Source organism: Triturus cristatus, chromosome 9, assembly GCF_964204655.1.
Source record: "Triturus cristatus chromosome 9, aTriCri1.1, whole genome shotgun sequence".
In the NCBI taxonomy this organism is placed as follows: Eukaryota; Metazoa; Chordata; class Amphibia; order Caudata; family Salamandridae; genus Triturus; species Triturus cristatus.
In genome coordinates this window covers 738,482,050-738,507,409 of record NC_140592.1, presented here as the reverse complement: position 1 = coordinate 738,507,409, position 25,360 = coordinate 738,482,050, and the positions used below count along the sequence as shown (strand labels likewise).

Here is a 25,360-nt window from a genome sequence, read left to right as displayed (position 1 = left end):
CTGAGACACTGTTGTAAATTCCATTTTGCGAGTCACAAAATTGAAGCGTTGTACATCTGGCCCCACATCTTTCTAGTCATTTGAGTCTCTGTGTCCTTTGGCACTTGCCGCTAGAGCAAGAAGTTGTCCATGGCCACTTCAAGCCAATGGCTTCCTCAGATTAACCTCTAACTTCCTATGTTGTTAATGAACATAGTTGTTTTTTTAGCATCACGCAGTTTTGCGCCACTGGGTAGTCATCTTGAATTGAGAGGGTCGGGCTACCAAACTCCAGAGGTGCCATAGCCCGCCTTGCCCAGCCCTAAAGAAAATCTGCTACTGTATCACAAGTTCCCACTGCAATGGCCTGGAATTTGGGCTGAAAGTGTAATGGTGCCATGTCATTGTGGTCCACTTAGCTTTATTTTTGTTGTTCACAAACAAACCCCCAAAGTAGACATTTGTGTGATTTTCTTTGAGCACATCCAGGTCTTTTCTGAATTATTGCATGTTTGTGCCCACAATGGTTTACTTGGAAGATGCAAATATCAAACGTAGGCCTCAAAAGGTTGTCGGCAGTACCCTTGTTGATGAGCTACTGACTGGAATTGTGTAATATTGAAACCAGCTGTTGCCCTTGTATTGGAAAACAGGTAGTTCCCCACTTCTAAATGAGGCAGGTCAACTGCAGATTTTGTAGATGGGCTGTCTGTTGATTTCTGGAGCATGTTCTGCATCTGCCAAACAGTAGATGATGACCAAAGTCTTTTATACTGCCTGGAGCTCCTGCATGACCCAAGGACTGCAATGAGATAAGAGACATAGGGGTCTATTAGAATGTCGGGCGGATCGCCACCGCCCACATGGCGGTGGTGATCCGCCCGCCATTCTCCTCCACCCGCATGCCATTTCCCCCCGCCATATTAGTATTAGTATTAGCATGATGGGGGGGCACATGGGGGGTACCTTGTGCTTAAGAGGCTATTGCAATGAATTCTCAGGGGAGGCTCATCCATAAATGGGCCCCAACTGTAGGGGAGGAGCAATTTATTTGTTATGGATTGTGTAAACAGAAGTGTCTCTCTTGGAGTGGGCTTACCCTCAAGATTTAAATGGTGGGATGAAGAAGGGTAGTACTCAGTGAAATTAAGATTGCCAGTAATTAATTGGGTTACCACCACACAGCGGTGTTGGGTCCTCCTCATTAAACAATCATACAGAAGCTGATATTCAAGCTATTTGCTTGTCATGAGGGTATCAAAGGGAGGCTATTGTGTGGGCTTGTTATGGGCTCTCTGAGACGATCCAAAACATATGCTTCCTCAAGTGGTATCTCAGAGGGTTTTAAACTTTGTGTATCAGAGACGGTCCGAAGGTTGTATGTCAGAATATTCTATACAGTAATATCAATTGACATAAGTATTGTGTCCTTAATATTCTTTACAAAAATATTACCTGTCTGTTGAAAATTTCCTATTAACTCCAATGGGGTAATATGTTTGTAGACGATACTAAGCGCACAATATTTCTGTCAAACGATATTTTGATAACAATATTCTGGTAACACATGAAGTCTGAGATGCTCACTTTTCAGATCAAAGGGAATATATGGGAAATTCATAATGCTATCTGTATAACAAGATACTTATATCCCGAGCTTCAAAGTGTTGCATGACCTTTTACCTGCCTGCCTTGCAGACTACCATCACTAAGCCATGCCCAAATCACTCCATGCACTGTTTTCATTCTGAACCTTTTCTCTGCAAGCTGCTGTACATGGGAGCCACTTTTTCAATGGAACTGAGAGCAGCCTCCTCCCTCAAAGCATTCATGAAGAGTCAAAAAACTCACCTCATGGTCCAAGACGACTCGAAGCAAAGATTTCGTGGTACACTCATGAGCTCTCACAACTTACTGCTAGGGCTCCCCACTAGACAGGAGTGTTATTTATTTATAATCACTAAGGGGTAACTGTTCATATAAGGCAAGAGACAACCTATTTTGGTTGTGCATGAGGAAAACAGAAAATGAGCAGGAAGTGTGTTCTCGATGTATGCAGTTAGAACTAGATGAAGGTGGGGGAATTCCTCCTTTTGGAAATAGTGCCCTCACACACCCTTGCAAGTGTCATGCTTCATCATCGGGCGTTTGCTCCTCTTGGGGGCGGCGCTGCTGTCCCCCATGGGCCACACTTCCTACTTATTTTCTTTTTTCCATATGTGCAACTATAATAGGTATTGCCTTGTAGGAACAGTTACTCCTTAATAAGAATAATAATACATTTTATAAAGTGTGACAGCTACCTCAAACAGAGGTGTCCCGGCACTACCGCAGTCAAGCAGGGCAAATAGAATGTGAGGGGACTAGCATTGGCTGAATGATTATACATAAGTCTTTGGGAGCACTAGTACTGGACCTGCTTTTTTCCTCATTGATCTCCGTCCCCCCTCTTGACGGTGTGTTGTGTGTTATTTATTTATCTCATAAATATTTTTGCCAACTACTGCTGCAAAAACCATTTTGTCACACCCACTGTTTTCTTCTGCACTGATATTACTCATTGCCTTTGCAAAGCATGCAGCTTTGGCACAATGGTTTGTGTGCAGATTTCTGTCCTTGTGTATATACTCAAAGGTCCATCTGCTTACCCATATCTTCATAGGTGTACCCCTTGCAGAGGCTGACCTGCAGTGCCACAGAAGTGTCAACTTGGGATTTGAAGATCACTTCCAGCAACGCTACGCTGAACTCGTGGATAGTTATCAGGCCCTGGAGGAGACCAATGACACTCTGGCCAAGGCACTTGTTGCTCTTCAGAATGAACTAAAGGAGTTACGGGGGGCTGCAAGACCGGAGATCTGTCACTCAGAGTCCCAGACTGAGCTCCTGGAAATGACAGGCAACATGGAGGGACAGGAACCCCCAGCCTGGACATGGCGAGAAAACCCAGCAGACTTAGTGCAGCGGCTTCAGAGGCAGCGGGAGAAGATGTCTGTGGCCTACGATGACACCGAGTATGAGCCTTACGGACTGCCCGAGGTGGTAATGAAGGGTAAGTGGGCGAGATGGATTAGTATGCAGTCACGTGGCCTTTTTCTTGTGGACCCAGTCATACACAGAGTTTCTGTATCTCATTCTCAAAGAGCAGCAATACAATGATACACAGAAAATGTCAGTCTTCTTTCTCATTCAGCAGAGACAATTCGAAAACCAGGGTGGCCAATTCTTAGAGAACTAGCTGTAGACAGGTCAATAGGTGTGTGCAAACCTTTTATAATGTCAGCAACGTTTTGCAAAGTTCCCTGTTATTGAACGTCGCCTCTTTTGACGAGTTACTTCCTTTCCCTTAATCTACAGGTTGTTTTTCCGCACACTTGGCACTGACTGGCACTAGCTACCGTTTTCAGTGAGAGTGTATTTACTGTGTACCTTTTCCTCTTTGCTGATGACCAACTTGCAAATTCACCCGCCTAAAACATGGTGAGAATGGGGAGTGTGTAATTTTGAAAGCATTGCGAAATGCCCATGTTCACCAGCACAGCTGAACAAAAACCAGCACCGGGAACCAGCAGGGTCATTTAGGCAATGTGTGCAGAGGCTATGACATTCCCCACCCAGGTGGACCGTCTGATGGGCCCCCAGGGGATGGAGGCTGTGATCTTTACCACCTCATCTCAAATTGGGAGTTTTTTTTCTAAATACAAAAAAACGAATGGCCTTATGCAGGGAGTTTTCTCCCCACATGTGGAGGCCATGCGGCATTTCCCCAACCGGCATTTGCCATGCTTCGAATGGCAGATAGAGGCAAGAAAAAAGAGTGGTGGTCACCCTGAAATCAGTAGGGTTGGATGACCATCATTGGCTGAGTGGCCATCAGGTCAGAGGTTTCTGCTGGTGCTGGCTCTTCTGATATGTACACAGTGCTACCTTCAATTATAAACAGAGCCAGGGAGCCACAAGTTCAGAGAGTCGAGAACACTGTAGATTTGCAGCATGCTTCCGCTGTTCCAAACTCTAAGTGAGGCCTCAAGTCTCATACTGACAAGATGCATATGAACACAGGGTACAAAGCTATTCATTCTCATAGGCATGTCTGCACAGAGAGAGTCCCTTATTCTCACAAGACAAGCAGGAAACAGAGACCGAAAGTCTCATAATGACAGAGCACAGAGATAAGCACTCTGAGCTGATCTGCACATTGTCTGCTGCTGAGTGTTTTAATTGGTCCCAGAATTGGTCTGAGATTCACAAGTTACTCACTGATGCATGTTTTTATTTGTTCCTCTTCAGGTTTTGCTGATATCCCCACGGGTCCCGCCTGCCCTTACGTGCTTCGAAGGGGTCTCCTGGGCAGTGCTATAGCAGCCATTCCAAAGCGGTCAGCAGAGGCCAGCCCACCTGCTTCTTCAGATGGCAGCAGTGTGTGACGGAAGCACAAGTGTGGCAGCATAGGTAAGTCTTCACTTGCTGGAATGGGTCCCAGTTTGTTGACAGCAGAAATGCAGGGCCGACCAACAGTAGTATCATTATGCAGTTGCATGTCATGATTAGCTAAATAATGGCCCGTGTGGCAAAAGCCTTTAGTAGCGTACGTGGCCAAAAGTTTTCAATAGCTTGCAATGGTGTTGGTCCTTTGCACTAAAGTCAGCTCTACTCAGCAGTTTACCTTTGTGCATTTGATAGAGCCTTCTAGCTGTAGATTCTTTACCTTAGAATAATCCCCAGGCATCAGACTGGATCCGGACACATTTCGAGCAGTACCTCTTCCGCGCCGCTAGATAGTGTGATTCTCCTGCGCATCTGTGCTGAAAGTGACGTGCGTGGTGGGTTTATAGGTGCCACCCCAGTGCACTGACATCTGTTCTTTTCTCTCTGTGCCAGTTACCGCAGATCCAGAAAGAGCTACCACCAGTCAATTTTCACTTCATTTTTTCAATGTTTTCTCAAAGCCTTTTTTCAAGACTTTCTATCCCAGTAGGACAAGTATGTCTCCTAAAAAACAGTGGGGTTTAAGCCCTGTGGTACCGTCATAAACAGATGTCTGTGACGGTTTCCCATCTGGTTTGCCTTTGGTCCTTGGAGTCGGACTACAACTCCAAGATTTGTGAAAATTGGCGCGCCATGAACCCCAATGCATGGAGGAAGCGCTTCTTAAAGGTCTGTGCCGCCCCGTGTCGGTCGTCCCATGACACTCCAGGTCCAGGGCCGCGTGGAAAGTCCTGGGCCAGTTTGCGAAGTTGTTGCAGGCGCTCGTCATCGCACTCAACGTCATCGGTTAAGTCCCTCAAAAAATTCATTGGTTTTCGACTTGACTGCGCCGGTCCAACTCTTCAGACGGGGTGTTGGAGCGATATGATTATAGGCTTTGTTCCCATGTGGAGACTGCCTCTGGGTCTTCTCTGTGCCTCCCTGGGTTTCCTGGACCTGCATTGACCCCCCGCTGCACTCCGAGATTTTTATGAGACAATGCACCCCATTGGTCGGGTGGGCCGACCCCCTTAGAGCGCCTTTGGGCCCCTGGGTTTTGGCAGGTGTCCCCTCTGATTCACGCCAGGGGGTCTGTCTTCAGTGCCAGTCAGATCCTTCCTCGGAGACCGTTCCAGCGGCGCCGACCCCATAATCATACCGACTCCGATACGAAGCTGTATCAGCGTCATCCAACATCGACTCCGACTCCGGCCGGAACTTGACATTATGAGTCTGAGCCAGTGCCTCCTTTCTTTAACAGGCCTGGAGAGGAGCATGGTTAGGGAGGATCTGAGGATCCTTAAGATTCAGGATGCTCATGTTAGCTCATGTTCTGTCTGCCCTAGACCCAGAAGACTGGATGATAGCGTTTCACTTGCCAACTTCCACATTCCCTTCCTGCCTGCTCACAGACATTAGCAGTTTGTTGTCCCTTTTGGCCTCACTAGTGCCCCTTAGGTGTCACCAAGGTGATTGCAGTGGTTGCAGCACACCTGCGGAGGTCAAGGGTTCCTGTCTTCCCCTACCTCGATGATTGACTGTTGATAAAGGGCTTGCCTCAGGCAGTCATCTCCCACTTTCAGACTATGGCAGACCATCTGCATTTGCTGAGGGTTCTCTATAAACGTGCCAGAGACACACCTGACTCCCACTCAGGAGCTCCCTTTCATCTGGTTGTTCTGAATACAGTCCAGTTTCAGACCTATCTTCCGTAACGAGTCCAGGATATTCAGGCTATGATTACGATGTTTCAGCTTGTATCCTGGATTTTGTTGATACTGACTCTGAGGCTGCTGGGCCTCATTGCCACCTGCTGGTGACTAATGACAGGGTTATGCAGCGGGACCTGAAGTCCCAGTGGGCGCAGCATCAGGAGAATCTCCCCAACCTAGTCTAAATATCGGAGGAAACTGCTAAGACCTGCAGTGGTGGCTGACAAATTGCGATTGGGTCAGCGGCAGACCTCTCTCCCTTCCCTACCCAGAGATGACTGCAGTGACAGAAGCGTCACTCCTGGGCTGGGGCAACCATCTGGGTGAGTTGGAGATCCGAGGACTCTAGTCTCTGGAGCTGAGAGCAATCTGACTAGCACTGAAAACTTCTTACTTCCATCAAGGGATGGCTGGTGCAGGTGATAATGGACAACACCACCTCCATATGGTAGTGCAACAACTAGGGTAGGGTGGGGTTGTGGACCCCGTGTCAAGAAGTTCTGCTCCTCTGGACATGGCTGAAACGTCAAGGCATTTCCCAAGTGGTTCAACATTTGGGTGGCTCTCGAAATGCCAGAGCAGACAAATTCAGCCTTCGATTCCTAGCGGATCACAAATGGCAGCTCCATCCTGAGGTGGTACAAGGTCTCTTCAGAGATTGGGGAACCTTGATTCGATCTATTAGCCACCACCAAGAATGCACAATGAAAGCACTGTCGTGCAGAGATATCATTCGTCTCGAGTGGAGCTCAGGTTTCCTTTACACCTTCACTCATGACGAGAGTTCTCAAGAAGATCAGGAACAACTGGTCCCAAGTTATTCTTGTGGTCCTGATTCGGACACAGAGAGTATGGTATCTAAACTCCTGAACATGAGCCTTGGTTCTCGATCAGGCTGCCCCCTTGGGAGGATTTAATGTGAGAGCAACAGGGCAGGGACTTGCACCCGAACCTGCAAACGCTGTGCCTTCATGCGTGGAGATTGAGCAGTGGCAATTGACAGTTTTCAACTTCCCTACTAAAGTTTGTGATGTCATTCTGGCAGCCAGGCGTCCCTCAACGAAGAATGTATACACCTGTTGTTGGGACAGATTTATGACATGGTTTACTACCAAAAAGATCGATCCTCTTTCTGTACCTCTGTCAGAGGTTTCGTTATTTGTTCTTTCGTTAGCCTGACGAGGCTTTGCTTTGAGCATAGTAAAGGGAATTTTCAGCCATATCGGCATTCTTGAGGTTGCCGGATCAGCCCTCCTTGCTTAAGTTACCTGCTGTGACTCAATTTCTAAAAGGTCTACAGCATCAGTTCTCTCTAAAACCCTTCATCATACTCCAATGAGATTTTAATCTGGTTTTAACATTCTTGATGTGATCACCCTTTGAGCCTCTCCACAAGTGCCCTTTACGACTTTTGAACATAAAAACTGCATTTCAAGTAGTCATTACATCGGTGACACCCTTCCACATCGGCCAAACCATCACACTGCAGACTTTCTATGCTCCGCCTCTCTCTTCTAAAAAGGAGGAGAGACTCCATTGACTGGACCCAAAATGAGCGTTATCATTCTACATTGATCGTACTAAGGAACACTAGTTGGATGAAAGGAAAAACTTTCAGAAAATGACCAGCTCACAATGGATTATACTTAGTTTTAAAATCTACTATGCACTGGCCATGAAGCAACCCCCTGAGGGCTTTTCTGCTCATTCCACCAGAGTCTAAGCTGTGACCACTGTTTTAGCTTGCGTAGTCCCCTCCTGGACATCTCTCAGGCTGTGACGTGTGGATCTCTGCACAGGTTTACTAAGCATAACTGCCTGGACAGTCAGGTCCGTCACGACGGGCACTTTGCCAGTTTGGTCCTCCTGGACTTTCTAGGCTAAATCTGTTTGTAGACCCTCCTCCTCTGGAGTGGTATTGCTTGGGTATCTATTCTAAGATAAGGAATCTGCAGCAAGAAGTCTCCATCAGATGAGCAAGTTACTTATCTTCGTTAACTCCTTTTATGGTAGAGATTATCTAGCTGCATATTTCTTACTGATCCTCCCCAATCTTTGAACAGATTTCTCATTATAGGGTAACCCTTATGAGGTCCTTAGTTTCTGCACACTGTTACATCAGCTACGTTCATGGCGCCTTTCTTCTGGCGCAGAAAGTTAGCAAAAAGTGACTGATGCCAGTGTGCTGGGGTGGCGCCGCTATAGGCACCACGGACTTCACTTTCGGTGCTGCTGCTGCAGAGCTGAACAATGCCACCTACTGGCACGCAGAGGTACTGCTCGGAAAGTTTCCAGATCTAGGTACTGCTCGAAAAGTTTCTGGATCTATCTAACACCTGGGGATTATTCTAAGGTAAGAAATCTGTAGCTCTATAGAAGTTTGTCTGCAGAACGGGTCATGAGGAAATCACAAGCTGAGGCTGTCACACTCTTCATCCTTCTTTTTATTTTAGTCAGAGTCACAGGTTCCTCTGACAATTTCTTTTGCAAGTGTTGTTTAATTGTGAGCTCCAGCTTCCGGTGGCTGGGCTGTGTTCAGATGTTGAATATTTCAGGTTAAGTAAGGCAATCCAGTGACTCAATGTTGGAATGTAGTTAAAACATTCAGTTTGTACATAACTGTACTCAACTCTGCATAGTTATAGTTATAGAGTAAGATAGTCACTAATGGAATATTAATGTGTTATGCTTTTTTGTACACTGAAATGTATGTTTATAATACCTCACAGTGGAGGCAGGGTACTGTCTGCTCACTTGGCAGTGGGAGCATAGCAGTTTGACAGCAGATAATTAGTAGAGCAGGGAAAGTAGAATTCTGTGTCGGGACTGGAGACGAGGATTATGCTGTACTCTCTTCGCTTTATTTTAACACAGCAGCCATGTAAACCACATAAAGAACTACTTTTCCCATAAACCATCAGGAAAATAAAAGAGAAAAGGGACAACATCAATAGTCCAATCATAATGTCCCAAACAGCAACATAGTCCTTCCTTTCTAGTGAATCCCCCTCTTTCTTCTCCCCTCTCCACAGCCAGCAAAGTTCAGATACCAGAGTCTCTCATCAAACCTGAGCCTTAGACACGTTATTGAGTATTTTTGAGTGTTTTTTGCCTTTAGGTGTTTTCATTTTACAGGGTTAGCTCACAGGAGTGGGTTCCGCTCCTTTCTTGAGCTCTTCGCTTCATTGTTAGTGGGCTAGGGGTGCTCGGTAATCCCCGCCAACTGCCAGAGGGGGCTAATTGTCTCATAGAGATGCGCTCCTCTGCATCTCTGTGATCGGATCACGCATTATCACTGGTGATGATCGTGGTGTCTGCTGCCGATCATGGAGCCTATGCATAACCCGCTGGGTCCTGGAGTGTTACGCCCTATATCTGTAGGGTCTGTACTCGATGTTTTTTTCAACAGTAGGGTTTACACCCATTGGGGTCTGTATCTGGCACCTTTAAGTAGCAAGATGAGGCGCTTGTTATTGGGACACTCACCAAGGCCCTGCCCAGTTAATTGAAGGGCGCATCGTGTCACCAGGGACAAAACACCCCCCCCCCCCCCCCCCCAGAGCTGCAGCATACATACCTGACTGCACTGGTAACCCCAGCGCCCATATTCCTGCAATGCAGGATGAGGCAGTCTCTTTTGTAGAGGAAGAGTAGGTCCAAGTACTTTACCCTGGGCAATGAGTTTTGTGACGCAGTAACAAGCGTATTCACAAGATGGTTTCCTTTGCCCTGGCTCCCTACAAGGCGGCTTTACAGCAGCTGATGTACATCTACCAATGGACCCCTCTTCTTGAGGGAAGATCTTGCCAGCCTGTAGGCCACATGACCTCAGGGGCAGCCAGCTGCGGGTTCAGGTAAGTCCAAAGCCAAGTGTAAACTGGTGATTTGGGTGCCTGTGATATGCTTAAGTGGGCCTTCCTGGCACATGATGCCCCCCTATCGATTGAACCACCACCGGTGGTCCCCCAGGAGAGTCAAATTCTGGACTTGCCTTTCCATTTGCCCAACTTTGATTTGGGTGACTCTCCGGCAGATTCCGATGTTGAGGGAGAACGCTCACATGACATTTTCAGATAATTTCATGTTATGAAAACAGTTAAGAGACTTCCTTATTTAAATGTACAATAGAAACCCAAATCACTTCCTTAATAGAACTTTAACTTCTCAGCAAGTGGGTTGTATTTTCCAGCGATCATACCAGTAAATGTAGACATGGCTGATATGCGTAAAAGAGAAGGTGCCAGCACGTCTCACCAATAGCATTAAGAAACAAATAAGGGGATTCCATTGTTCAGCAATTTGGAAAAAGCAATGTGGATCAAGTAACAATAGTCAGACCTTATTAGGGTTTTAAAGACCACTATGCAAGGGGATTTTGGATCTTACACTAAGATCCCTTTGCGTTCCACATCCACCATCAAGTGGACCGATTCTTCAACTGGAGGCCAGACCCGATGGCGGCGGCAACAGATTCCTTTCTACAGGATTGGTCAAGAGCAAAGGGGTATGCATTTCCCCCGTTCGCCATGATCACTCGAGTATCTGCACAGGTCAGGAGACAATGGGTAGATTTGGTTCTAGGGACGTCCTTTTGGAGATCTCAAGCTAGCTATCCAGTTCTGATGGAACTTTCTTTAAATTCTCCAGTCCTTCTACCCCTGTATCGGTGTCCCCTGAGTGACCATCTGGGAAAATCCCACAAGTTCGTTCTTTTAAAAAAAAAAAAAATTTATTGACATTTTCAAAGAAAAGGTCGCTTTACAACACAACAGGCCAGCATATTAGCATATTAGCAAATCTTTACAGGATTCAAAATGGTCACAGTCTATACAGTACACAATATGTTTGTAGTAGTTTACGCCCCACATATTCACTGCTAATCAAAAACATATTCATCATATATCCAGGTGTTTTTCATAATCAGAATAAACAAAAACAGAATATAATAACATTACATAGTACCACATAGAGGGTCTAGGACTCTACCGTCTCATTAGATTAAATCCATATTATCCAGGAGCTGAGGAGTGGGAACATACCAGAAATAGGTGGAAATCAATATCTCATCACATCAATATCTCAGTCCGGGTCTCGCCCGTATGTGTTCCCTCAGTAGATTCGTGCTGTCTCTGAGCCCAGGTCAGGAATGGTTCGAAAATGTTTTGAGGCCTGGAAGTAGGGGGCATAAGCTCCCAGAACGTGTTTAGCTGTGTGTGGCCATATGTAACATCAGTAATCCACCCCTTAATGGAAGGCACCCTTCTCCTACCCCAATGTACTGCAACCTGACGTTTGGCGAACAGCAGGAAAAGTGCATGTAGTTTGCGCAGCTTGGGTGGTGTGTCTTTAACATAGCCTAACAAGCCCAGGGTGGGGGATGGGGCATCTGACGCGCCAATAATTTGATTCACTGAGGTGAAAATCATGGACCAGAATTCAGCAATTTTTGGGCAATCCCACGCTACATGCAGAAACGAGACAGGAGTGTATCTACAATGCCAGCAGCTGTCATCCTCCCTGATCCCTATGCGATGTAGACTCACAGGTGTTCTATAAAATCTATGCAAATATTTAAAGTGAATCAATTGGAGCTTGTAATTAGGGTAGTGCTCAGTAAGCTGCCCACAGTAGAAATCCCACCGGGCCTCAGTCAACGGAATAGGGAGTTTGTTATTCCAATTCTGAAGGGATCTAGGTTTCACCAACTGGGCAGATTTTTGCATGTGTGTATACAGTCGTGTAATGAGTTTACGGGGGATGGGGATCTCATCAGGTTCTCCAGTGCGGGCAATGGCAGAGGGGCCGCCGTGTAACCCTCCCAGAGGGCACGGCATGCCGTACGCAACTTATGATATAAGAAGAGCTCAGCAAAGGGCACCGCTTGCCCCTCATCAGCCTCCGGGGGAGGGGGGGGGGTCTTGACCGTGTCACCCTGATACAGGCCGGCGAAAGTGTGAAGTTTCATCTTTTGTTCCAGTGACTTACTAACACCATCCTGAATGCAAGGCAGAATTGTATTCTGTGCTAGTGGGATGAAGGGGGCATATAACACCGGGATGCCCGCTCTCTTGTGTAACTCGTCCCATGCCCAACGCAGTGTCCCAGAGGTATCTATATCTCTACGAGGGCGATGTGACCTTGGGCGGGACAGGTGTCACCGCGTCAGTCTCGACTGTAACATGGGGTTGGAAGGGCGTCGGATGGATCCAATAGTGCAAGAATTGAGCCTGAGTGCAGAGTGCATAGAGGTGCATGTCCGGGGCACCCAAACCACCCTGCCTCAACGGGAGTGTCAATAAATCCCAGGATATTCTAGCCTGCCTACCCGCCCACACCACGGAGACCATCTGCGACTTCAGGGTGTTAAAAAATTGCTGCGTAAGAGGGATTGGGATGTTAACAAATAAGTACAAAACTTCAGTAAGATGACCATTTTAGCCAATGCCATCTTCCCGGCCAAGGACAGTGGCAACCTAGACCGTATTTTAACCTTCTCCTCCAACCACATGACAGCACGCCCATAATTTAGATTCCACACCTCTTGTGTAACCCGACTTATCCATACCCCCAAATACTTAACTGCCTCGGCCTCCCACCTCAGAGGGAACTCAGAGGTCACCTGGGGCGTACCATCTCTCAGTGGAAATATCACCGATTTGGCCCAGTTAATGAAAATACCAGCCAGACCCCCGAAACGAATACATTCCCTCAAAATGGGGTCCAAGTTCTCCTCTGGATTAACAATGTAAAGAGTCACATTGTCTGCATAGAGAGAAATGAGTAGGCTCCGGGAGCTGCTCTATGCCTCGGGCTGTGTGATGTTGCCTGATGCAGGCAGCCAGGGGCTCCATCATGATCGCGAAGAGCAAAGGAGACAGGGGACACCCCTGTCGGGTACCACGCGAGATGAGGAAGGGATCTGAAAGTAAGCCATTGACCCTAATTAGAGCGCTGGGTAAAGTGTACAACAGCCAAATGCGATTGATGAAGAGCGGGCTAAACCCCATACGGCCTAAAATTGCAAACAGATAGGGCCACTCGAGCGTATTGAATGCCTTAGTGGCATCTAAAAATACAGCCGCAGCATGTATGTCTGGGTGCAAATAATGCAGCACCGAGAAGATAGTCCGCAAATTGTGAGAGGTCGACCTCCCAGGGATGAACCCCGACTGGTCGGGGAGTGCAACAATAGGAAGCAGAGGCTGCAGCCTGTCACAAGCTCGTTCTTGAATGGTCTCTGCACCACATGGCTCAGAGAATTACCAGAGATGATGGCCAGTCACAGGTTTTTACGAACAAGCTTAGACTCTCCTCTCCAATGCTTGGCTCCCTCCTCTGTTCGCCGATACAGATTGGCCTAGAATAGATGGAGTCATTGTTGTATGCAACAGGACTTGGATTCCCTGGGCTCTGATGTTGTCCAGGTATTGGATTTTCTGTCCGAGCTGGCGGCCAAAGGTATGGTCAGTAAATTCAATTTGATTGTCAATCTAAGCTGGTCATGATCCCATTAAAGGTCATCCGGTGGTCATCTGGTGCAGAAACTGATAAGGGGAGTTTGGTTGTCGCTTCCTCCGGAACTGAGATATTGATCCCTTTGGCATGTTAATTGAGTTCTCAACCTCTTCCTCTCCTGGCAGAGTAATAAATACTTGTCACGGAAGGAGCTTTCTGGTAAGTTGGCAATGTTGTTATGCCTGGTATTACAGGTAGAGTATTTACTCCTGAAGTGGTTACTTTCCATGTATCTAGGAGAACTAAGACAAATTCTAGGCTTATATCGTATCCCTCTTTTGATGGCATTTGCAGGTTATGTGTAGTACAGTGCATTAAAGCTTATGAGGCCATGACGGAGGACCTGAGACCTCCAGGTGAAAGACAGCTCCTTATTTCTATAAAGAAACCATTTAGAGGTGTGTCTTTCTCAAGTATTGCTCGATGAGGATGCTGGGTGATGCAGGAAGCAAGTATTCACACCCAGATATTTGGCACTCATTCTCTGAGCAGTGCCATGGCTTCCAAGACCTTTCAGTTGGGAGTCCGGCTACAGGACATTGTTGATGCAGTGGACTGGTCTTCCGATTCCACCGTTAAACTATTATATTTTAAACCAGTGTGGATTTGGCTTCAGTGGTAGTTAGTAAGCTTTAAACCAGCATAATCCTCGCCTCCAGTCCTGATATAGAATAAAATAATTCCTAGATATTGTGAAGGAAAGTTTCATTTCCATTAGGGACACTGAGGTGAGGATTATTCCCACCCATGGGTCAGAGACCTGTAAATTTTCTAAACCCCCCCCCCCCCCCCCCCCCCCCCCCCATCCGCTGCTGATAACCTTCATTGTGATTTACCTTTTTTGCTTAAAGGTGAGTAACACTATATTATCTACATGGTTTTCAGTTGTTCATTAATTTAAGTGGTTCATGAATGTCGAATTATTCATTATGGTTGTACATCTCTGTAATATGTTGATTTATACTGGAGGGAACCAGTTTATTTATACACGTGCATTTTTCAGATGACGAAGTGTCCAAACAAGATTAAGGGCCTGATTTAGATATCGGCGGACGGATTACTCTGTCACAACGGGGACGGATATTCCGTCTGCCGAAATATAAATCCCATAATATCCTAGGAGATTTCGATTTCGGCAGATGGGCTATCCATCACCATTGTGATGGAGTAACCCATTGCCGATATCTAAATCAGGCTCTTGGACTCCAGGATGAGCTGCTATGAAGAGAGAGGGTGAATCACTAGCAAGGAAGGACTATGTTGCTCTTTGGGACATTATGATTGGGCTATTGTTGTTGTCCTTTTTATCTTTTATTTTCCTGTTGGTTCATGGGAAAAATATGTGGTTTACATGACTGCTATGTTAAAATAAAGCGAAGAGAGAAACGCATAATCCTCGCCTTCGTGTCCCTAATAGAAATGAAACTTTCCTTCATCACATCTAGGAACTTTTTCATTGCCACCTGTAATCCTGAGAGACGTGCCTACTGAGCCTCTAAAATGTAAATAAAATCTGCCATCACCTGTTAATGGGCCCTTTCATTTCAGATCAGTGTGTGTTGTGTGATCGTGTTTACTTGTTTTGTGGCTGGAGATAATGTACAGTATGAAGGTCGACCTCCCAGAGCAAACAATGTATACAGTGTGTTCCTTTTTAAGTCTGTTCTGGGTTCCCTGGTGTGGCACCTGTGAACCAGTAGCAGTTTTTGCACTGGTGTGTTCTCTACCTGAAATCTCCAATTAGCCCAGAAACCACCAAAGTCTATCGTCTTTGTGAACTAGGAATGCCATTCCTCTTTGGTTGGTGATTTTTTATATTTTTTGCCAGATTTTTGCTAAATTCTAAACTACATCGTCTGAAATCGACTCAGTTGACCACATTTGTGATCATGGTCATGGTGAAACTAGGATAAAGAGCAGATCTATAACACGTAGCATGCTTAGTGCCTTTCTGTCTTGCACCTCGATTCTTTGAGAAACATTTTTTATAGCTAAGAGAGTCGAAGATTTCCAGAGCCTGAAGGAGACTTGTGATATCTGACACATAGACAAGTTGCCCATAGGCCCCAATATTATTTGTATTATGGCATGTCACCGGGTAAGCGCTACAAGATTATCTCTCATAGTTCAGTCCACAATGAGCTGGAACCTTTTATTTTTTTGTTTATCTTCATTGTTACTGTACTACATAACATTTTTCTTTTGTAAATAAAGACCCATACTCTAAACCTCAAACACAACATCAAAATCTTACGAAGGATAGGAAGGTGTTAACGAATGCTACAATATAATAGGATATTATGCTCTTTTAAAGATGTAGCTCTGGCGGGACATTGGCCTTTATTTAATCTTTTTGTCTGTGTCATAGACTATCCGAAATCTGAAAACTCCTCACCGCCTAGTGTAAGTCTGGTCTCCTGGACACACAAACCTTGGGAGAGTGGAAGCCTGAATAGTACTTTTTAATTTCTAATAAAAAAAACCTATTGTAGTCAAGACCCATGTACATCATTGGTAAACAAGGGGTACACAATAGAGATCTGCTCACTAACCACTGACTGACCCACCCAGAACCTGGAGAAAATATGTAATATCCTGCATTATATTTTTTGTTTTAAAAAAACAAACAAGGAACAGTACTTTACATTTCACACCCCTGACATCTTTAGGTCTCAATCTGTACTCCACGCAGCACTTGTTTGGAGCTTGAGAACAGAAACTGCTAGACATTCAGCTCTGTAGCTGACTTGTGTTAGAGGCTCAGAATACCAGGATGCCAACTCTGATACACTCTACAAAGACCACCCAAAGATACCAATTTCACATGGTCTCAGGGTCCTCCACTCTTGTGGACCTCATCCACAGGGAACACTCTACATTCTTATCACACTACGTTTACTGAGTGGGCAAAGGTATGTCCAAGGCATTTCCTCACAGAGCCTCTTGCCCATGGGCAAACCCACAACCACATAGAGGCCAACTAAATGGTGAGCTTGAGCTACATGAAAACAGGGTTGCATTCCATTACATTTCAAGGTAAAATGTTCACTTCTCCATCAAGGCTTTTTCCTGTAATTCATAACCCTGGACTACCTTTCCCATATTCGTTTATCCTCCCAGGTGGGCCTGGGGGTACTCTACGGTAGAGCACAAGAGAGTGAAAGGTCAGTGGTTGGTGGACTTGTTGTTCATATAGATACTGGGTGACTAGAACAGGCTTGCTTTCTTTGTGAAATTGTCATATTTCTTATGGATACTTCCAACCTAGAATAATCTCCAGGCTGGATCCAGAAATGTTTTGAGAAGTGCTCCCACGCAGCTAGGTGATGCTGTACAGCTTAGCACCATAGCAACACGGAAGTGATGGCGAGGACCTGCTTGTGGATGTCAATTCCTGCCTTGCTGCGGCTTTGGTCGCTGATCTGGAGCTCCTGCCCCAAATTTGTAGGTTTACCAACAACTTCCAAACTTTTTCACCTTGTGCTAGGGAACAATCTTCCCATTAAAAAAAAAAGTATTCAATTTGTGCCTTGACTGCAGAAAGCAATTGTAAGTCATGAAGTATGTATTTTGTGCCTGGGTTCAAGATACAACACTAAGGGCCTGAATAAGAGTTCGGTGGATAAGTTCTTCTTCACAAATTTGACGGATATCCTGTCTGCCGTTTTTAAAGAGCCATTGGATATAATGCACTTGTAATACAGGAGACAGGATGTTTGTCACGTTTGTGATGGAGTAACCTGTCTGCCGGGCTCTAAATCAGGCCCTTAGTCATGTGATAGGTGTGCACTTGTTCATCCAAATTTGATTAGGGACCGGGAGATAAAGTTGTATGTCACCGAACACAAGAGGAAATTGTGGCGTTCACTCCGATCCTGCTTCCAAGTCGCAGATCAGTTCTCTGTACATGTCCCGGATCAGAGGATTCTGGTCTTTAATTGGATGCCAGCTCCACATCAATTTACTGGTACTGAAGGCCTTCCTGGCACTCATTAAGGGAAGGCTATGTACAGGTTCTCATGAGCAACACACCGCCATCTGGTACTGCAACAAGGAGGGCAGAGATGGTCTTAAATGCTTTGACAGGAGTCTTTTCCGCTCTTGAGATAGCTGGTGCTCCATGGCATCTTTCTGATTGCCCAGCACCTGACAGGGTCCCTATATACCAGGGGGGACTATAAACTGAGCAGGCTTGCTCTGGCAGATCACGAGTGGAGCTTACATCCCAAAGTGACACACAGTGTCTTCCAACAATGGGGGGGACCCTTGCTAGGTCTTTTAGCCACCATCGAAAACGTGCGGTGTCAACAACTTTGCGCATTGGAGCTTCCACGAGATCACTCTTGTCTCCTGTCTCAAATTGTGACAAAGATCAACAAGCATTTACAATGCAATGGTCTCGGCAATATTATAGGTAGAGCTATTGGTATTGCTCATTATTGTTTATTATTTTTGTATCCCTAAATAAATGGCATTTTCATTTCTATTGGCATTAGCTTTTTTTTTGCATATGTGATACCTATTGCATTAGCAGAGAGAGAGTGAGGTAGTGAGATAGAGAGAGAGAGTGAGGTATTGAAATAGAGAGTGAGGTAGTGAGAGAGAGTGAGGTAGTGAGCTAGAGAGAGTGAGGTAGTGAAAGAGTGAGGTAGTGAGGGAGAGGGATGTTGTGAGGTAGTGATATATAAGCATAGAGTGATGTTGTGATGTAGTGAGATAGAGAGAGGTAGTGAAAGAGAGAGTGAAAGTGAGTTAGTGAGATAGAAAGAGTGAGGTAGTGAGATAGAGAGTGATTGAGGTAGTGAGTGAGAGAGAGTGAAGTTGTGAGGTTGTGAGCTAGAGAGTGAGGTAGTGATGTTTTGAGAAAGAGAAGTTGTGAGATAGTGAGGTAGTGAGATAGAGTGGAGTAGTGAGGTAGAGAGAGTTATGTAGTGAGAAAGAGTGAGGTAGTGAAATAGTGATGTAGTGAGGGAGAGGGATGTTGTGAGGTAGAGTGGCTATCTACGTTGCTGCTTAGAAAAGTCTGCCATAGTGAGGGAGTGGTGGATCACACCCTAGCTTCAAACATCCACGCAGGACAGTCTCCTACGGATGCGTGTTTGTAAAAAGGACACACACACAAAGGGAATGTGGAGATCGGGAAGGAGGGTGGTCGCATTGTGAACACGGATAGTGTGTGGGGGGAGGGAGTAAAGCAACAGAAATGTTAACAAGCGTGGCACGCGAAAGAGAAAGGGACCGCGTTTGGAGCAAAAATACACACACTTCAATAAAATATGTATTGCTATCCGTAAAAGGCTGGTAGGTCTGGGTACACTCCATTACATGTTACGTTCCTGCTTATAAAAGTCTGCCTTAGTGGGGGACTGGTGGATTACACCCCACCTTCAAACATCCACGCATGCCAGTCTCCTACGAATGCGTGTTTGTAAAAAAGGAGACACACAGAAAGGGGTGAAAGGCTGGTAGGGCTGTGCACAGTTGGTTACACGCCAGAGGCGCAACTAGAGCCAAATTTCGGGGGGGGCTGAGCAAAAATTTCGGGGGGGGCTGAACTTTAAGCAATTGGCAGAGTGGAGCTGCAGGGGCTCTTAGAAGGGATGAAACAACAGCAAGGCCTCATTAACATGCAAATGGTCTTTTAAAGACCTGTGAAGTGCTCGGGTGCGGCTGCTTTTTTGCCCGGGAAGGTGTCTCATCCCGGGCTGCCGCACACGACGGGGGGGGGCTGAAGCCCTTTGAGTCCAATGGGTGTTTCGCGCCTGTTACACGCTACGTTGCTGCTTATAAAAGTCTGCCTTAGTGAGAGACTGGTGGATCACACCCCAGCTTCAAACATTCCCGTAGGACAGTCTCCTACAAATGCGTGTTTGTAAAAAGGAGACACACACAAAGCGGTGAAAGGCTGGTTAATGGTTTGTTGTGACGTCAGCACGGCTTCAACTCACATTTTGGAATGAACAACAAGAAGGTAAAGCTTGTATCCCATGTCTGGGATGCCTATAACCTTGAAGGGGGCCTTCATATGTTTTCCGAGACAAATCTGGGTTTAAGAGGCAGATTAAAGAGGCCCCGGTGCAAAAAAATGATGGAGAAAATGTGAAATGCGATTACCACAAAAAAAAAAAACTTACGCTTTCAGCGGGAAATCTGCCCTGAGTTGCCCTTTCTTTCCCTTCAGTTTCTTCAAGTTACTTACTCCCTGCGTTTCCAAGACCTGGGGCCTGGGTGATGGTCCCCTGGGGGCCAAAGGTGTGGAGTCTGCAGCTCAGCCCTTATTAATGTAACATCTCCCCCTAAAATAGGAAACGGGCATTTTGACCGACGTCAAGGTTGTAGGAGTTTTATATGCGCCCCTGCGGTGTCTGCTTCTGCACCGCTCTGCGCACATGTTTGCAATGTATAGAGGCAGTCTGTGTGGGTGGGGGTGGAGGCCCCGAGAAGTCACCGGGTGTGTGAGCGAAGGTGTCCCACGCCAGGACTCTTGAAAACAAGTCAAAAGGCTCATTGTGTTTGTCAAATGATGACGCCTCCATTTGGCACACTTCTTGTAATTGTGTTAGACAAAGAGACAGTGTTGTAAATCCATACTCAGGTGCATCAGTTATTTAACAATTGGATTTATAAATAATAAAGGTTTGAGCAGGTGCGCGTCTCCGAACACCCATATTCCTGTGCTCTTCTCGGCCGAGAATGCACAACAAACTGCACGCACTGGGTACTCCCCAGCCCCTCACTGCACGCACTGGGTACTCCCCAGCCCCTCACTGCACGCACTGGGTACTCCCTAGCCCGTTACTGCACGCACTGGGTACTCCCCAGCCCCTCACTGCACACCCACTGGCTACTCCCGAGCGTCTCACTGCACACACTGGTTATTTCCGAGCCCCTCACTGCAGCACGGTTTACTCCTGAGCCTCCCACTGCACGCACGGTTTACTCCTGAGCCTCCCACTGCACACACTGGCTACTCCTGAGCATCTCACTGTACACACGGTTAACTCACAAGGGCCTCACTGCACACGGTTTACTCCTGAGCCCCTCACTGCAACCAGTGGCTACTCCTGAGCCCCTCACTGCAACCAGTGGTTACTCGTGAGCCCCTCACTGCAACCAATTGCTACTCCTGAGCCCCTCACTGCAACCAGTGGCTACTCCTGAGCCCCTCACTGCACACACTAACTGCCCCTGGTCCCCTCACTGCACACTAGGTACTCATGGGTCCCTCACTGCACACACAATGTACTCCGGAGGCCCCTCACTGCACACACGATTTACGCAGGAGCCCCTCACTGCACACACGATCTACGCAGGAGCCCCTCACTGCACACACGATCTACGCAGGAGCCCATCGATCTACTCAGGAGCCCATCACTGCACACATGATCTACTCCAGAATCGGAGCCCTCCCTGTGCTATAACGCACTCTCACTGCACGCACTGGCTACTCCTGAACTTCTACCTGCGCACTGCCTACTTCTCAGCCGCACACGGTTTACTCCTGCGGCTCTCACAATATACATCGTTTAATCCCGAGAACCTCCCTGCACACACAGTCTACGGCTGATCCTCTCACTGGGCACACTGGCTACTCTGGAGCCTCACGCAGGACACGTCATCTACCCCAGCGCCTCGCGGCGGGCACACTGGCTGATCTGAAGCCTTTCACTGCACTGCAAATATGTGTGGGGAGATTAGGGGTGGTAGATTTAGGGGGCGGGTGAGAAAAAGCGCTCGAGGGAGGCGGGGAAGGGCAGACAGGTAAGGTGAGAGGATGAGGGGGAGGGGGGTGTAAAAAGGAGACGGGAAGATTTTACCAGGAAACGTTAAAAAAAAAAGAGAAAGGCAGGGGCGGTTGAGGCGCGGGGGGCGAAAGATATGAGACTGCAGGAGAGAGGGAAAAGGAAGCGGAGACGGGTGGGCGAGGTAAGATGGAAGAAAGGATGGTGTGAAAGAGGGCGCGAGGAGGTGGAGAGCAGAGAGGGGGAAGGGGAAAGGACGTTAGAGAGATACATGGTGGGGGGACAGTAGAGAGCAGTCACCAGGAAGAGGCGTGAGGGGGGCCGAGGGGTGCATGGAGTGGAGAGGGTGAAAATACTGGGCAAGCATGAGGGCGAGGTGCGAGAGAGCGAGAGAGGAATGTGCCTGGCTAGAGAAGGGGGTGGAAGAGGAAGAGCACGGGTCAATGGAGAGGAGTGGAAGAGGGAGTCGGCTTGATAGACAGAGATGAGTGGGGGGAAGAGGGCAGGACAGAGTAGAGTCAGACATAAACAAGCACACCACCGCCTTTCTCCGAGGCGAAGCAGAAATGCCTCGGAGAAAGGCAGCGGCGATTTCGGATTCGGGGGCATGTTCTCCTCTTGCCATTGGCTGGAGGAGATAATTAGATTTGTTGAAAAAAACACGCCCCCGAATCCGAAAAGGACGGGGCCTGATCGGAGTGGCGGACCTCTTCTCCAATGGCTGGCCAGCATTCAAGAGGCCAGCCAATGGAGAACAGGGGAGAAGAGGGGCGGGTTCAAGCCCCTCTTCTCTAAGTCATTAAATCTCGGATCGAGACTGCGCAAGCGCAGCCTTCGAGCCGAGACCTAAAAACGACTGGGCCCAAGTCATCCTGGTAGACCAGAACGATACCATCGAAACGCGTCGACGCATTTGATGCCTAATCTGTGAACACGTTATGGCACAACAGATGAAATATTGGTAATCTATTGTGTGCTAGCTCGGATTAGATGTTAACACAGATAGGCTGTTTTCATGACAAAGTGAATTGTCTTGCCAATACTCTCTTTCATCCTTTTTCTATTTCATTATTTGTTTCAACCCTATGTATCTCAGTAATGACTGATGAAACAATAATATTGTGGAATTGTTGATCAATCTGTTCCTAAACCAATTTAACAAAACAATCATCTTTTTTATATGCGGCAAATAATAATATTTTTAAAATCAGAAAGTATTTTTTCTATAAAGGTGTTTTGCGTAGTGGTACCCCATGTTTAGAGGAGTATACGCATAGATATACTCTCTCTGTTAATGTTAGAATACAGAGGTGTATGAATGGAATATCATGGTAATGAGTGGAAATATGATGTAAATTATGGAATGTTAAGTGGTTTGCCAAAGGAAGAATTTATATTTTCTTAGTTGAGTACGGAACCCTATTCCTTTGGCGAATAAAGGGTCCCTCTCATTATTATTTTTTCTTCCTAGATTGAGTATCCACCAGAAGAGCCTTACCGAAGGCAAGTAACGTGTTCTTTTCTTTGTGATTTCAGAGCCGCCGGTGCCTTCCACTGTTAGCAGATCTCCAGAAAGAGGACTGGTCAAGGGGACACCTGCAGTAGGACCACCCGTTCCTGTCCAGGGCACAGACCCTGCATCGCAAGACCGTGTGTTACTAAAGCTGTCCTCGCATGCTGTGAACCCCAGGCCCCTCTGTATCCGTGGAGGCTAGGGGTTTGAGCTGCACATTTACAAAACCGTTGTTCTGAGTTCAGCTGTAGGGTCAGAACAGGCATGGGTCCTGGGTTGGTTCCTCTCTACTTCAAACGGCTGCCTAAAGCAAATGGGGGAATCCTTCTCTGCGCAGGGTTCGTCGCTGCTCTCTGAAACCGCCTGCGAACCTCTCCGGAGGCGGTGGACCTCCTTCCAGGCACCCCTAACCCATCATCAAAGTTCTGACTGTCCCTCTGTGTGCGCGCTCAAGAACGTCCTCCTAGGATCTGTGTCCTAATAAAGCACTTATGAAGAAGGACTTGGCTAGCCATAAAGACAAGAATGCAGATATTAGCATTGAATCCGCAAGTCTGAAGGACCAGTACTACTAGCGACACTACTAACACCTACCCTTATCCTAGCGATGACCCTATGGCTCACCCTAACCCGCTCCTTATCCTCAAACATAACCATAATGTTTGGCAGAATGTAACAGTAACCCTAACACCAACCATAAAGATAACACTAATCCTTATATGAACAGTAATGGGAACTCCTATCCTATACTTTACCCTAATCGCAACCCTAATTTGAACCCTTACTGTTTGCCCAAGTTATAACCCTAACTCTTGCCCTGACATAAGTCATATAAACATAATACATGTTTGCACTCGTATTTAACGTGTTACCATGATTGTCCAAACTCAAACTGTGAAATCACATTTGCTCATTTTGTTGTTGGTATGTTTTTCGTTTTGACATAATGCCCTGGCACACAAGTGAAGGGTGGCCCTAGAACAGCCTCTGTCTCTTGGGTTAGCGGAGTGTCCGAGGGTGGTTGGTGGTTACAGATGTCAGTGTTTGGGGCGGCGCAGACCTGTGACTCGGGCGCCTCCCGTTGATAAAGTTGACCTCCATGGCTCACTCTCCGAGAGATGCTGAGACAGGCTGCTGACGGTGCGCGCGCGCGCTCTCCTCTCCGTTCCCGCGGCTCCGGAGCTGCATTAGCCTCCTGATGACGCGCGCGCTCCCCCGGGGACCGGCCATGTTACGGACAGCTGACTGGCCTGCTTTCTTCTAATGTGCACTTAGGGCCCCAGAGATGGGACCCGGCCTGTTCCGGGAGCTCGGCTCCTCGTCAGCGCGCCCTGTCGTGGCTCATCACGCAGAGATGTTTGACAAGTGCACACGGCTGAGCATCCTGCACCGACAAGAGTAGAGCCCTCTTGGGGGAAATGGGGCTTATGGTGATTGAAACAGATAGGTGTCTGGGTTACAGGTGGACACCAGTAATGGCGGAAGTCTAGAGGCCTTATTTTCTCAGCATTAGCCCCTTTCGCATATTCACATCCGTAACAAAATAGTTTCAGAGGGATTCCTTGTTCCATGTCGGTGCACTATTCACAGCATCGAGTAGTTTCAGAGGGATTCATTGTTTTATACCCGGGGAATTATTGGAACTATCTACTAGTTTTAGAGGGATGTTTTTTATCTTATGTCTGAGGATTTTTTCTACGCATGTGACTGTGGTAGTGTCTAAAACTGGAGAGCTGGTGTTACAAGTGGCAAATAACTTTTCATTTTCCAGCATTGGTCTTTCCTCAGATTCACAAACCTCAAAATGCCTTTTCTGCTGGAGAGAAGCTGCCAGGCGGCAGTCTGGGGCGGATATTCGAGTTTTATGACTCTAAGGCCGGAGAACTGTGTTAACACTTTTGTGTCACGTTTTCTCTTCACTGGTGCCAGCACTGTTGCACAGGCTGACGTTTCTCCGAAACCTGGTACTGCGCCTTACGTCATGGACACTACACCTTGCAATAAAAGTGTTTTGTATTCTACCGCCCCCTGGTGTTGTTGTTAATTATTCTGTGTGTGGTTGCAGCACGTCGGGGCTTCATTTTACCTGCTTTTTGTAAACTACTCCCCGGCAGCAGCAACATTAGGCCCGGTTCTAGAGGGTGGGCCAGGCCCACCCAAGAAAGAGTCCTGCCCCCCCCCCCCTTCCCCAAGGCCGTGCAGTACTCCGATAACAGCGTTTTTTCATTTTTTACTAATGTTACACTGGGGCCGGCAGCTCCTTAGACTCTGCCTAATTGTTAATTTTAATTGATAACACCATTAACCTGGGCAACTTTCAGGTCTGGGGACAGGTCTGGGGACAGGTTTGAACTCAGCAGAGATGGGAACTGCTATCATGAGCAGCTCTACTGAGCACTTTCGCTGCAACAAAGGAAACTGCAGCTCCCAAT

At 47.0% G+C, this 25,360-nt stretch overlaps 1 protein-coding gene across 3 annotated transcripts in view; it reads left to right on the top strand.

Moving 5' to 3' along the window:
• LOC146798685 (uncharacterized) overlaps positions 1 to 24,954 on the top strand; it is a 415,733-nt gene extending 390,779 nt beyond the window's left edge. For all 3 annotated transcript variants that reach the window (XM_085625984.1, XM_085625983.1, XM_085625982.1), the window contains exons 14-16: positions 2,642 to 3,031; positions 4,270 to 4,431; positions 22,952 to 24,954. In XM_085625984.1, coding sequence (XP_085482110.1) covers positions 2,642 to 3,031; positions 4,270 to 4,406 — 527 coding nt within the window. In that variant the 3' untranslated portion in view covers positions 4,407 to 4,431; positions 22,952 to 24,954. The remainder of the gene's footprint in view (positions 1 to 2,641; positions 3,032 to 4,269; positions 4,432 to 22,951) is intronic.
• Positions 24,955 to 25,360: the final 406 nt, after the last annotated feature.